Here is a 13,493-nt window from a genome sequence, read left to right as displayed (position 1 = left end):
GTCTCCCACACACAATTCTGGGTGACTACCCTGAATACAAAAACACTTCCATAAGTCAAAAACCAGATAATAACTACAACACTGAGACAGCACATCCCTCATGTGAGAGGGTCTCCAAAAGAACATTGACACATTAATAATTGATAGAAAGAAAGGCAGCAGCACCGAGCTATTCTGAGAAGCCTGGCGCATACCACTGGAGACATTCCCAGCAGCCAATGGGTAGCGGTTATGTCATCCTTATCTCCAAAAGGGAAGTGAAAATGTCAACTGCAATAGATATTGAATTGGGAAACTCTCATTTGATTACCAATCATTTTAAAATATCCTGGAACAATTTTGTTTAGATTACACAAACATAAAAAATTATTTGTTGTTAACAGATATCTGAATATACACAACATTTATTTAGGGCTTCAATGTCAAAATATTGTGTTCCTCCCATAAATTACTCGCTTGACTTAGCTCAACTCTACTCACTTGGGTTTCCAACTCAAAGGGAGTAGCACGAGAGACTGAACTGAAACGATGCCGCATTGGTGAGAATTCAAACAACGGAGAAAGTGTACTGGAGAATATTGTCTCCTGTAGTTTATATCATTTTAATAGTCTAAAACAGAATGAAGACAGTGTCAGGAGCATGTGGAGTAAACATAGTAAGCAAATATGACCAATGATCCACTGGAGGTTCTTATGAGATATGAGTTGAGCACATTTGGACCAGTATCATCTTTGAGAAATAGCAGAGGATCTATGTGTAAGGTCGGGCATCGTGAATCAAGAATTGAGTGCAAAAATAGCCCAGGTCTCCCAGAATAATTCTGATTCTAAGATGTTGGTACGAAAGCACTGGTACTCAGTGCGGGAAAAAGCCGCTCAACTCATACACAGAAGGACCAATAGAAAATGTGTGTGTGTGTGTGTGTGTGTGTGGCGTGCAGCCCCAGTGCCAACTGTGACTCAGGCTCTGCCAGTGCTGCAATTATATCCACTTTCCCCCCATCCTCTTCATTCTCATCAGCATCATAATAATCATCTTCAGTTGCTCCACTTACCTTGAAATGTCGGCGGATATGGTTCATCACATTTTTTTCAGTGACCCTCAAAACTTGTGCTGCCGTGGTCAGCCATTTGCTGATGTGAGTAGGCCTTGCGTTGCTGATCCTCACTTCAGACTCGCTAGAAAGAGTAAAACGGTTGAAGCGATGTTATGTTTAAAAATCTGCTTGCCACTTCAACCCCCGCGATGACGTTTTGGCCAAAAATATCAAGTTTCACTTTAATATAATAAAATATGTTGCATTGTTTGCCATTAAATTGAAACATAAGGTTTTCAATAAATCAATGTTATTGGCCCGTGCTAACTGTGCTTCGAATTGACGAAAGTTGACTTTAGTTTTAGCTATGTGGGTGATGACGCCCCCTGCGTGAGTCATCACCTTACCTTGGTAGAGAGATTTATGTGTCACATCGATCCATGGAGTTGTTTGGCGCTTTATGCCCCTGATAGAGTCACCCCAAACAGATCCTTGTTGAGTGACCAGAAAAAGCATGGCTTTATAGAAATGACGTATGGATCCTGTTTTCCCTTGCCAAGATACGGATCACCCTTTTGGGGCCAGGACTGGAGGTGGGGCATTCGCTGGGCTCACCACCTGAGGAAGGTCAAAGGTTGGATATGCTGTAGAGACTGTTTCCCAGATGGTCTGGAAGCGCTGTAGGATAACTTTGGATGAGCTGAAAGAACTGGCTGGGGATAGGGAAGTCTGGGCTTTTTTGTTAGAGTTGTTACCCCAGTGACCCCACCACAGATGAGCGATAGAGAATATGTGGATGGATGGATGGATGGATGGATGGATGGATTAATGTGGAATAATGACGCTCACTGCAACCAAAAACAAGCATAATAGACATAAACTCAGGCCAAACCGTGAAATGAGAGGCTTCATCTGACTCATTGATGAGTTGAGACATTGAAGAGGAACAGTAGCAAGCTCCGGGGGTTATATAATATATATAAACATAATATAATATAATATAATATAATATAATATAATATAATATAATATAATATAATATAATATAATATAATATTATATAAAGACATGCCTGCAAAATCAAAAATACAACATAAACGATTTACATTCTATTGATTGGGTTCCTTCCACATCCTACAAAACAAGGTTGACTGAGAGAAGAAGTGCAACTCCTTATACCCCATTACTTCAATGAAAGAGAGACTAATTAGACCTGAACTCAAGTGGCATGGTAATACGCCTCTTAATTGCATCTATAAGTCCAGCATTGTAAATGTCAGGATGTATTGTTTTGAGATACCTGCTCTGTGTGTTGTGATTATCAGTCCATGCACTCACAAGAGTCCAATCGACAATCTCGATAATGTGGTTACATCTATCCATTTCCTCTACTTCTCTTATCATTCTGATCGCTGAGCAAGAACCTTTCACTTAGGGCAGGAATGGACAACTGGTGGCCTGTGACCACACTTTGAAGGGGCTCTTGATTCTTTTTATATTATTTTATTTTTGTTTCTTATTATATAATTTGTATTTTTTCCTTACTTAGCAAACTCACGTTTTTCATTGAAATTGTACATTCATAGATTTATCAGGGTTATGTATTTTTTGATGAGTTTTTATCCAAATGTGGGGTTGCTGGTTCACAGTATTGTGGCATCCTTGACTGTTAAATTTGATGCAAGAGAGCCCTATGCACCGGGGCGGGGGGACCACAGTATGTGGTTATTTTGTTGTTTTCTTAAACCGCTTTGTTGTTGACTTGTACATCATTTATACATGTACCGAGAAATGTTCAATGAAAAATGAATGACCATTATTGTATTGTATTATTGTATTTTGCATGGAGGCACGGTACAGTCGGTTGTCTGTATTTATTTTTTTTGTCATACATCTGGTTGCCTTATGAGCGCCCCCAGCCCCAACCACCACCTTCCAAATCTCCCAGAAGACTAACCATTTGCAATGTGGTTGGAAACAAGATTCACATGAAATCACCACTACTTTCAAATGGAAAAAGGAATGCTAGTATTTCTTATTCCGGAAATAAAGGTGAAAAAATATGTCATATCTATCAATCTTCATTTTTTTATTGACAGCAGCGAGCGACAGACAAAAGATAGAATATATATTTTCCCCCTTGTAGCAATCATGACTATTTAAGTCATGATTGCTACAAGCATGGAAAATATATTCTATCTTTTGTCTATGGACCCGTTCTATTTTACTGGTGAGAATTTGGAAAAATAAGAATCCTTCCACAAGGGTAAGCAAGTCCAGTCCTCGAGAATCCTTGTTGATGCTTTGTAGTGGAGTGGCTTATAAGCGACTAACCCTCCAACAGACAGAGGTGGTGCACTTTTGTTTGGTGCATGATTCAACAAGCTGGGGTGCACACCAAGATGGGTGTTCATCTACAAAGCTTCAGCACAAAGAATAATCAATGTTGTATTGTATAGTTGGCACTCAATGTTGCCGCATGCTTTGCCTGTGTTATCGCTCTGGAAGGGTTGAATTACATTAGAATCGAATAATGACAATACTATGTTAACTATGTTTGTGTGTATTCAAGCAAATTATAATTCAAGGAAGTGGGTTTAGTTCCTTCAGAGTGAAAACAAATGAACTAAAAAAATGAATTTTGCTTTTGTGGCTCATTACATGTTCATCAGGGTGAACACGCGCTGTGACAAGTACAGTCATTCTAAATCTTTCATACCAAAACAATTGGGATTTCTATAGTTGAAGGATGGCCTACTTGGATGCTTTTCATCATCTATCGCAATTGGGGAAATCCATGCATTGCAATCATATGCTACATTTCTATTCAAGGCTATTCTCTTGTCCGACCAAACATCTCATTGGTCAATTGCCAGGAAAGCTTTCCATAGGAAATGCATCCTTCCAGAAGAAAGGCACTTTATTTGCAAGTGGGAAAGCTATTATGCGTGATTAATCATGCACAGTCAGTGAACCTATATGTGTTCTGATATATCTGAAGCAATACGAAACATGGTTAGTGTGTAGAGTTTCACGCGGACATTACGGGGAACACCAATATAATGCACAACTGCATTAATTGGTGAAATCCATATAAAAAATGATACCTTCTGAGATCTATTTAGTCGGACATTATCTGGGAATGAATAAATAGCATCTTAAAACAGCTATTTCTATGTAATGTTACAGCAACAGTGGAGAGTAACCGAAAATAGACTCAACAACTATCTGAGTCTATGTACAAAAATCTGAGAGCTGCGAAAACACACATGTTTTGCCCTGTACTTGAGCTTGAGGGAAATATATTATGGAGAAATTTCTTCCAAATACCCAAGATGATCCGTTTCCCCCCCATGAGGTCCACAAACACATACTCAGCCTACAACTACCATAATCTCCCCCGAAAATCCACAGTATATTGAATCGCTTTGTGTCTTCACTGCAAGGGGGTGCCGCTGGAGATCATCAGCAGACTGCACATTATTTTTGTTGCAGGTTCGTGAAAGCACCGACACAAAAGGAGAGATAGCAAGCTAGGGCTGCACAATGAGCGAAACAAGATGGATGAGCTCGGAGCCTGGGTAACATCAGAGAAAGGCAACATGAAATATTGCATTGCAGTTTGGAAAATGGCTAAACTGCAACACTTCCAAAGCTGCCAAAGAGCTTGCCAGCAGCTCACAGCAGGACGCACAAAATGCTGACGTTGTATGTTCAACCGGTGCCGACAGGCTTTGCAAACATACACTTGTAAAGAATCACTGTCTGAACTCTGGCACAGACAATGCATTTTTAAATTATGCTTACATTGGTAAAATCCAACATGGAAATACCTGGAGTCGTCGAACTTTGAACAATTTGATTCAAAAACAAAATTGTGATCAGCACTGTTAACAATGACATATTTTTTTTTCTTTGCAAACTAACAATTTTGCCACCATAACGCCGGTATAACTGTTGATTTTTGGAAAGTAATATATCTGATGGTTAAGAGATGTAACTGATTTGGTTGCAAATATCTCTAATTCACAAAGAGGATATGTGAACCTTGAACCGGAGATATCTGTCATGAGACAAGTATACACACAAATCGCAAATGTGAAATCATTTGCCTTGGGGAAAATGACACCAACTGTGCATCGTAAGAATGGGGGTATAACTGAGAAGCTTTCTTCTTTGTCTTTTTTTCTTTGCCTAGAAAAATTACATTGGAGATATCAGCAACACATATCCAACTAATTTGAATCTGGTCCATTTAGTCATCAATAACATTAACGAGATAAGAGAAGAAAGCATTTTGGGAAGTGATGAACACAAAAAAAACATATTGCAAAGTGGACGTAGAGTGATTGAAAGAATGGAAACACAATTGAGAAAAATACAGATACATATTAACAGTTCATTTAAAGCGATAGTCCTGGTGAACTGCTTTCTGAGTTATTCTGAGTTCAGTGTACTCTGTTGAACACTTCCCAAGTGAAATTTATAACTTTTCTCTCCCTGATGTAACCATCAACTTTTATTTTAATTATTAATTCTAAAAAAGTTCTATTAATTATAAAAAAAAGTTCTATTAATTCTTCTTAGTTCTAATTAATTCTAAAAAAAATCTAAAACATTAGAGAGTCTGCTTGTCAAATTTTACTGGGTTTGGATTTGAATGCCACATTGATTGCGGGATTTGCGGGAAAGAGTGAACCAAACCAAACAAATGTTGGAGGAGGGGAGAATTTTAAAAAATGCCTTCACTTAGCAAAACAATGTCTGGGCTTTGTTTTGGCAGCTGAAGCCACTGTGTTTGTATGAACATCTTCTTTTCCTTTCGGCTTTTCCCTTCAGCCACAGCGAATCAATGTCCTCCATCTATCCCGGTTTTGTGCATCCTCTTCTCTCACACCAGCTACCTTCATGTCCTCTTTTAATGGCAAACACTCTGTTGCCATTAAAATGTGCTTGGTTGTCCTCCATGGCGGAGTCACTTCAGCAGTGATGCTGTTGAGAATGCAATACAAAGTGTTACCATTCAAAAACTGAAAGGAGCCTTTCAGTGTTTGAAAAAAATGAAACAACTTCAAACTAAGACAAACAAACATCTTCAAATTAACATCACAACACAGCAAAGCCCATTGTAGAGTTGGGGCCGGCTCCTCAATGCTTTATAGAATCGCTCTAATTAGGTTGAGTATCGGGTGGGGATTATCCACTTCTCGTACTGCCAAAGTCATGGAAATTCTAAGCGCAGGTCCTGGGACTTTCTCACATCACGGCCCGGGATGGGTTCTTTCTCAATATAATGGATCTTCACAAAGAAATGAGATACTCCTTCCTTATTTGGAAAACTGCTCTCGCACTGCTCAATTGCTCTCGATGTGCTTGTTGCACACATTCTCATGAAAATAGAGTAGGGAATTGAATAAAGTACAAATATTAAAGCATTATGTCTATACAGGGACTATTTCAGGGCCATTATGAGCAATGTTGTGATCGGATCGAGGATAGTGCAAAGCATGTCTTCCTAAGAGTCAAGACATATTGTTTTTTTTTTTCATTAATAAAAACAATAACAGTGATTACACTTTTGCTGTTAACTTAATAATTCGTCTAAAAACGTTGTATACCTTGTTTTTGGGCAGGGGTGGGCAATCCTCGTCCTGGAGGGCCTCCATCCTGCCTGGATGTGGTCCAAATCTCCCTTTTGCAAAAGAAAACTGACTCAAATGATCAGCTAATCACCAAGCTTTGCGTAATCCTTACATTGAACCTACTCATTTGAACACACAGGAGGGTGGGCCTCCAGTAGTAGGATTGCCCACCCCTGGTTTTGGGGATAGGTGAAAAGTGGCAGATTTGGGATTTGAATGTTTTAATCAACCACTATGCTCTGGTGTTATTGTTCTCTTCTTGCAGTCCTTAGATTCGGCAAGACAAGACAAACCATAGACGTTTTTTTTTTTTTTTTTCCCTGAAGTAATTTTATTACAAAGTTCATGAGGACAGTATTACAAGAGAAGTTGTCAACATGCTAAAACAGAACAAATTGGAACACAGGAATTGAACAAACCGGGAAGATAGGACGATCCACTGTTCACAATAAACAATTTGATTAAGTCATCAGGAGGTGGGAGCCAGTGAATGACTACAGTGCAGGCATAGAACGGCCACATTCACACCCACTCAGCAAAGGTCAATCCAACCAAGGCAAAGATGTGCACAGCTCAAGAAAACAGGTTACAATTTTTATGTGCCATCGGCATCGGCTTTTCTCAGAATTTTTAGAAAGCATCACCTGTATCACCTGTATGTACATAAACTGTACAAAACATCACAAGCATTTTTGTCCTATATAAATATAACAATGATTAGGATAACAACTAGTATCTCTGTTGCAAAGACATTCTCAAGGCAATTGTCTTTGTTTTTTCATGGACTGTGAAAAAAAATAAAAAATGGTGCCGTTGAATTTCTGGTTGAGGAGGAGGGCCTGTTTTGACTATAAACCAGCACTGACATTTCAGAAACTGAAAGAAAAGAAACAATAAACGGTTTCAACCAATTATCTTTGGAATTCATGCGAAAATCTCAGCCTGCTTTGACGGCAGACAGAGGGGTTGTGGAGATCTATGTACACAAACACCATCAACAGATTTTTTTGGGGGGGAGATTTTCTTTTTTCTTCTTTGCGCAAACCACTTTGCGAAAAGTCTTTGACTGACACAGAAACAAAACCGCTTGCCAATTTCGGCACAGTAATTTGTCCAGCTGTCCACAGAAGTGATCACTTTACAATACAGACGACAGATAGGCAAAGTATACTCAAGTGAATTCAATATTAAATCAATGCAAAGTACAAATCAAACAATATTCAACATGTTTTACGTGTATTTCAGTGCTATGTGATGTCCTATCCTTTCGATCACGGTCATCCTCTTGATTTCAAGGAGGGGCGGGTCTTTCAGAAAGACTTTAAATCAAAGGTTGACATACTGGTCAATTTGGTTCCATTGTCTTAGTGTCTAAGGGTCCATCTCGTCGGTTATTTTGCTTTGTGATCATAAATCAGTATCTTGTTATTCCATTCAGAGGAACGCTTGACCGTCCCTCTCCAATTTGATGATGGAGGAGAAATATTTCAGATATGTGCAGTGATAAACATGTAGTGAGGCAGAATAAGGTTTAGGATTAACCCTGGGGGGCTGCAGAGGGGGTGTTGGTGGAAGAAGAATGCAAAGCAGTTGCAGGTCCTAAATAAATGAGTCAAGAAGACGCATAATGATAAATAAAAGTTGTGGCTGAGGCGATGTGGCATTGTCTTTATCACTCCTTGCCGTCTTTCAATTTGTCATTTATTCCAGGTCAGTGATCACCCCGCTGCTTCCGGGCCATGAAGCGGCTATCTGAGGGGTACTCATGGGGGTTTAATCACAGTGCATCATGGCTGTTGTTTGAATTTTATTTCAGTCACTAAATGGCTTTGAAAATGGCATAATGCGCTCTCTCCCCCTCAAGGCAGGATAATCGCACACATTATTTAATCATGGCCATGTCCAGTAATTTCCATATGTATTCAGTCCAATTACTCTAAATGCAGTTTTCAATAGCGGCGTGATGAGGTAAGTGCTGATCCTTTTCACTGATTATAGTGCTGCGGGTAGGTGTGCATTATTTGGTGGGTGCCTTGTCCTGAGGAGGTGCTTTGCGCACGCGGCACAGTGCAGGACTCATTACTCACCCTAATTAGGATGCATCTATCCATCGATCTTTCTTCCTTATTTAGTCACGATCTGACCATGGAAATTTTGCCACACAGGTGAAAGGTATCTACAACTCATCAAATCAACGTTTGAATCAAAGACATCGCCTGGCGCTGTAACATGTTGCAAGACAGGCTAATGTAGTCGTTACAAGCTTCCAATTACAGACTAATACAAAGTGTCCTTCAAGCATATCCTTCAGGTTGACTTGGAAAATCTCCATTAGGAGGACATTTCTGTATCCACAGGGGGGAAGAAAAATCACGGATGTATTGAGCACACTGGCTTTGAATCCAAGCCTGTTTACGTTATGTTAATGAACATTTAGTTGAATGATGAGAAGGTTTCTTCAGCCGTCATCTGTACAAAAGTGAAGGTTTCGGACGTTTCGCCTCCTATCCAAGAGGCTTCGTCAGCGAACTAAAGTCTGACTGGTCGTATCGGCCCCATTTATATATCCCTAATGTCCAGACCTGGTGGCGCCGGACACAGCTATGATAGGTCCCTACTCTCAGGTTGGGGGGGGGCGCGGGACCCCCCCCCTGTGGCCCCACTGATTGTTCCTACATTCCTGACTAACGATTGGCCTATTACCCCCACTCCCCCCGGTATCACCTCATCAGCATAACGACCCTCATCAGCATTGCGAAAGTTGCCTAACCTGTTTTGCCTGAGCAGGCTATTGTATGAACGATCCAAATTGAACCTCACACCACCAGACCGGTTTAATGAAGGATTTTGTTGTTTTATAAGAATCGCCTCTTTTACCCCCCTTTCAAACCATCTATGTTCTTTCGCTAAGATTTTAACCTCATTGTCGTCAAATGAGTGGTTGCTAGCTTTTAGGTGCAACTGTACTGCCGATTGAGGCCCACTAGTATTATCCCTGCGATGTTGATAAAGTCTTTTTTTGAGAATTTGTTGAGTCTCCCCAATGTACTGCTCTTTACAATTTTCATTCTTACAATGTATGGAATAAATTACATTACTTTGTTTTTCATTTGGTAGCCTATCTTTTGGATGCACTAATTTTTGCCTTAACGTGTTTATCGGTTTGAAATAAGTAGGAATTTTATGTTGCCAAAGGAGTTGAATGATATTCTTCAAGGGTATCACGTATCTTTCTCAAATAAGTGTATACACAGAGCACTCCTTGTACGCCTGAAAACAGCACAATAGGATAGCAATAGAAAAAAAGGTGCTCAGAAAGAAGAGGACCACATTCAGTACATGAACTCCAATAAAACACTTAAGATCCCATTGTTTTTTTTTCTTCCTGACAAAAAAAAACTAATATATTCATTAATTCTCAACATGCCTTCATAGATCATGAATGGAAAGCCCAAGCAAGTCGATTGTGTGACTTAGAAGAGCTTAAAAACGCGATGGGTGTCGGGGGTGGGAGGAGAAGACACACTGGTATATTTTGAATGACTCGCAAGGATTTGAGGTAAACAATAAAAATAAAAAACAATCACAATTTGGTGATTGTGACTCCAGGGGACTATGGCCAAGTCAACCGTTTTGATGATAAACAATAAGTCACAGTGCTGAGATGTTCAATGGAGCATAATGTCTGTTCATATGTTGCTCCAAAGCTTTCTCCACCCATGGTGAAGCGCCGCAGGGGGCACAGGGAAAGGCCATTTTGCAATGATTAGGGGTTGAAGGTGTTTGCGATTATATGGCGCGGATAAATGCTTTCCACAATATTGAGCTTCTCTCCCCGGAGATGTTTTCCATCAAGGTTTAAACAGCAGCAGCAACAAAGAGAACCTCACCGGTGACTTATTTCATAGCCAAATTATGACTATTTAGTTTTTTTTTATCAGCTTCTGCCAGACAAAAATATATGTAGAGCACACCATTCAAAATGTATTTACAGCACTGTACATCAATAGAACATGTCAGTTGATTGTTAGTTAAAAGCATAATGCCACTTGATAGATGCCTTTTTGGCCGTCGATCAAAATGGCACAACAGCACTGATCACAAGTTTCAAATTTGAAAGATCACTTTACACCGTCGGACTTGGCTAACTACAACAATTAGGCTATCAGTTAATCAATGAGCTCATTTCGATCCATTTCCATACAAATAAATAAACAATATGGTGTATCAATTAACTGCGGGATTTGTCATAAAAATGCAAATAAGTTAAACAGAAGTGGCGATGGCAAGTGATCATGCCGTTAATTGAATGCATGACTGTCAACTGTGAATTTCAACTGGGCATTGGCATTGGTTAAGTGGGCTGCCTTATTTGTTCTACTGCCACTGGTTGATCTTTTATTCATTTCTGCACTGATTTCAAGGGTGATATTCACAGATATATTTCTCTTTTAGGAGTGTGAGCAGGCGGCGAGGTGGGCGGAAAGTCGGAGTTTACACTGAGCGGCATCTCCTCCAAGGGACAGTCCTGACTGGCATCGTGACCACTGCTAGCATAGGCACTGCGAGAGGGTGGAAGGCGTGACCGGTGCTCTTCGCCACCCAGAATGGCGTTGCCATTTGCCAGGCGTCCAAGACTCTCTCTTTCCTGGTAAGGCACAAAGGTAGAGAGTTTCGGCGGGTTCCTCGTCCTACGTACAGGAGAGGGATGCCCGGGCATCCAACACGCATCTGAGTGGCCCAATTCGCTGCACTCGGTTGTACAGTTTCCAGTCATTGCCACATCAGGCAGTGAGCGAATGTCTGCAGGCAGAGAGAACAAGGCATTTTTAGTTTGTTTTGAAATATCACATTCATCAAACACAAACATTGATAAACATCCTGAAATCCCGTCTGCGATCAGAAATGGTGTCAACAGAACAAAAAGAATCCATCCCCCCTCTCCTCTGTCCCCCCCCCCCCCCCATCACCTCTTTTGAGGTATTTGCAGCTGTTGCTATGCAGTGAGCAGCAGTTGCTATGTAGCTGTTGCTATGGCCGTGTAATGAGCACTACTGTGCGTAGTCCACTAGTTGATGCGATACATTCAGGAGATGACGTGCGGTGTCTCTATGTCATTTATTAGTATCCCGCAGCAGTTGGTCCGGCATGCTTGAAATAGTACATCGCCAAAACGTTGTCCGCTTCAATAGTAACGTATTGATGTGAACTACATTCAATTTGTTTTCTGGAGAAAAAAAAGAAAAAAATACCCTCCCCCCCAACCCTTAAAAAGTATCAGCATTTGGAAAAACACAAAGATACAACAACAAAAAAAGACAGACAGCACAGTGCGATATTGATTCACGGAGCACACATTCTTGATATATCAACTTTTTCTAATTAATTCAATAGGAGCTTGAACCAATGACCCAATTTCCATGTGCAAAAAACTCCAGATGACAAAATAACTGTGTGTCAATGGAGTTTTTACAGTGTTAATCCAAAATTTAGCACAGAAGTAAAAAAACAACCAACTCATGGCCAAATGTGTCAAATGAAGTGTCTTGTGAAAATGCCATATTGATGAGAATAACCACTCGTAAACTTAACTAGAATACCGAGCAAGTACAAAAACAAAACAAACAAAAAAAAAACAATCAATAAAACCATTGAATGTTAAACTACCGTAATAGTAACTGACATCGTATGCTGCAAATGGTTGTTTATTGATTTAAAGTGACCGTCTATTTTGGAAAATTACGGTAAGCAGGAAGAATAGTCCTGTCGTTGAGTGCGGCAGGCTGCTGGCTTGTCACGCAGTCTACCTGTTGACGGATGACACTTTTGGTGGCGGTTAAAAGGAAAGCGTTTGGAATTTGTCTTTGTTATCCCTTCATAGTCTGACAAGGGACATGCAATCAATGTCTGCAAAGCGTAGAACAGACAACATCACTCTGACACGAGCCATGCGCAAGGGTCTGATCGCTTTGATAAAGACATTAGCGTGATGTCATGTCAACGTTGCACGTACAATAAAAAGAGCAATGCGCATTACGGGTGCCTTGTCTGTTCTAGCAGAAACAGGCCAGTGAGTATTCAAGCGGATGTATTTGTGGGAAAGGCGCAGAGCTTGGTGGTTGAGCGGCAAAAATGATGTTGCTGCACCCGACTGATGCAACCACAAGAGATGGAGTAGCAGAGGCAGTTGAGGCAGCCTGAAGAGCAAATGCCATCTTAACAGTGACTCACCATCAGGATTGTATTCTTGACCAGCGGCATGATAATTATTTCCCAAAATGTCAAACCTATATGGGTGGAATAGAGCCTGTGAGGGTTTAAATTAATCATAATAGTTTGTGTTGTCCTAGCTTTTTACAAGATTTGAAGTGTTTTGTGTACTACAGATTTTTAAACCCTCATCCAGATTTAGATCTGGACAACTCATTTAAAGTGCAAATAGAAGCTGCGAAAATCAATTAGAAATATTTCTTAGTGATATAATTGCCAGAGATTTTATTTATTGGACCCTGGGGAAATTTGACAAATGTGACATTTGCTTCTAAAGAACCCCCAAAATAATAATGACTATTTTCGGTGATGTTGGTCTCTCGTTTAAATAATGTGATCTCTACATGGGTAAAAAAAAACGTCATGTTGCATAACACTATTATTATTTCCCATTCTTTAACTCAACTATGCAAATATTTATTCACTCCTGTGGCATTTTTTTGTGTATTGATTTTTGTCATTTTCACTCAAATTGCAGGACTCACCGAATATTGAGTTTTAAGACTACATAAACATTCAATTCAGTGTAAGAAACCTTAGACTT

At 40.0% G+C, this 13,493-nt stretch overlaps 1 protein-coding gene across 1 annotated transcript in view; it reads right to left on the bottom strand.

Annotated features, from left to right (window-relative positions):
* Positions 1–7,000: 7,000 nt before the first annotated feature.
* The window catches only part of pcdh1a (protocadherin 1a), a 91,411-nt gene continuing 84,918 nt past the window's right edge, over positions 7,001–13,493 (bottom strand). The window contains exon 5 of the mRNA XM_089017281.1: positions 7,001–11,482. Within this exon, the coding sequence (XP_088873407.1) occupies positions 11,112–11,482 (371 nt within the window). The 3' untranslated portion in view covers positions 7,001–11,111. The remainder of the gene's footprint in view (positions 11,483–13,493) is intronic.

This window comes from Hippocampus bargibanti, linkage group LG16 (genome assembly GCF_051943395.1).
Source record: "Hippocampus bargibanti isolate YZ-2025 linkage group LG16, ASM5194339v1, whole genome shotgun sequence".
Lineage (NCBI taxonomy): Eukaryota > Metazoa > Chordata > Actinopteri > Syngnathiformes > Syngnathidae > Hippocampus > Hippocampus bargibanti.
Note: the sequence above shows the minus strand (reverse complement) of the source record. Positions and strands in the feature narration are given on the sequence as shown.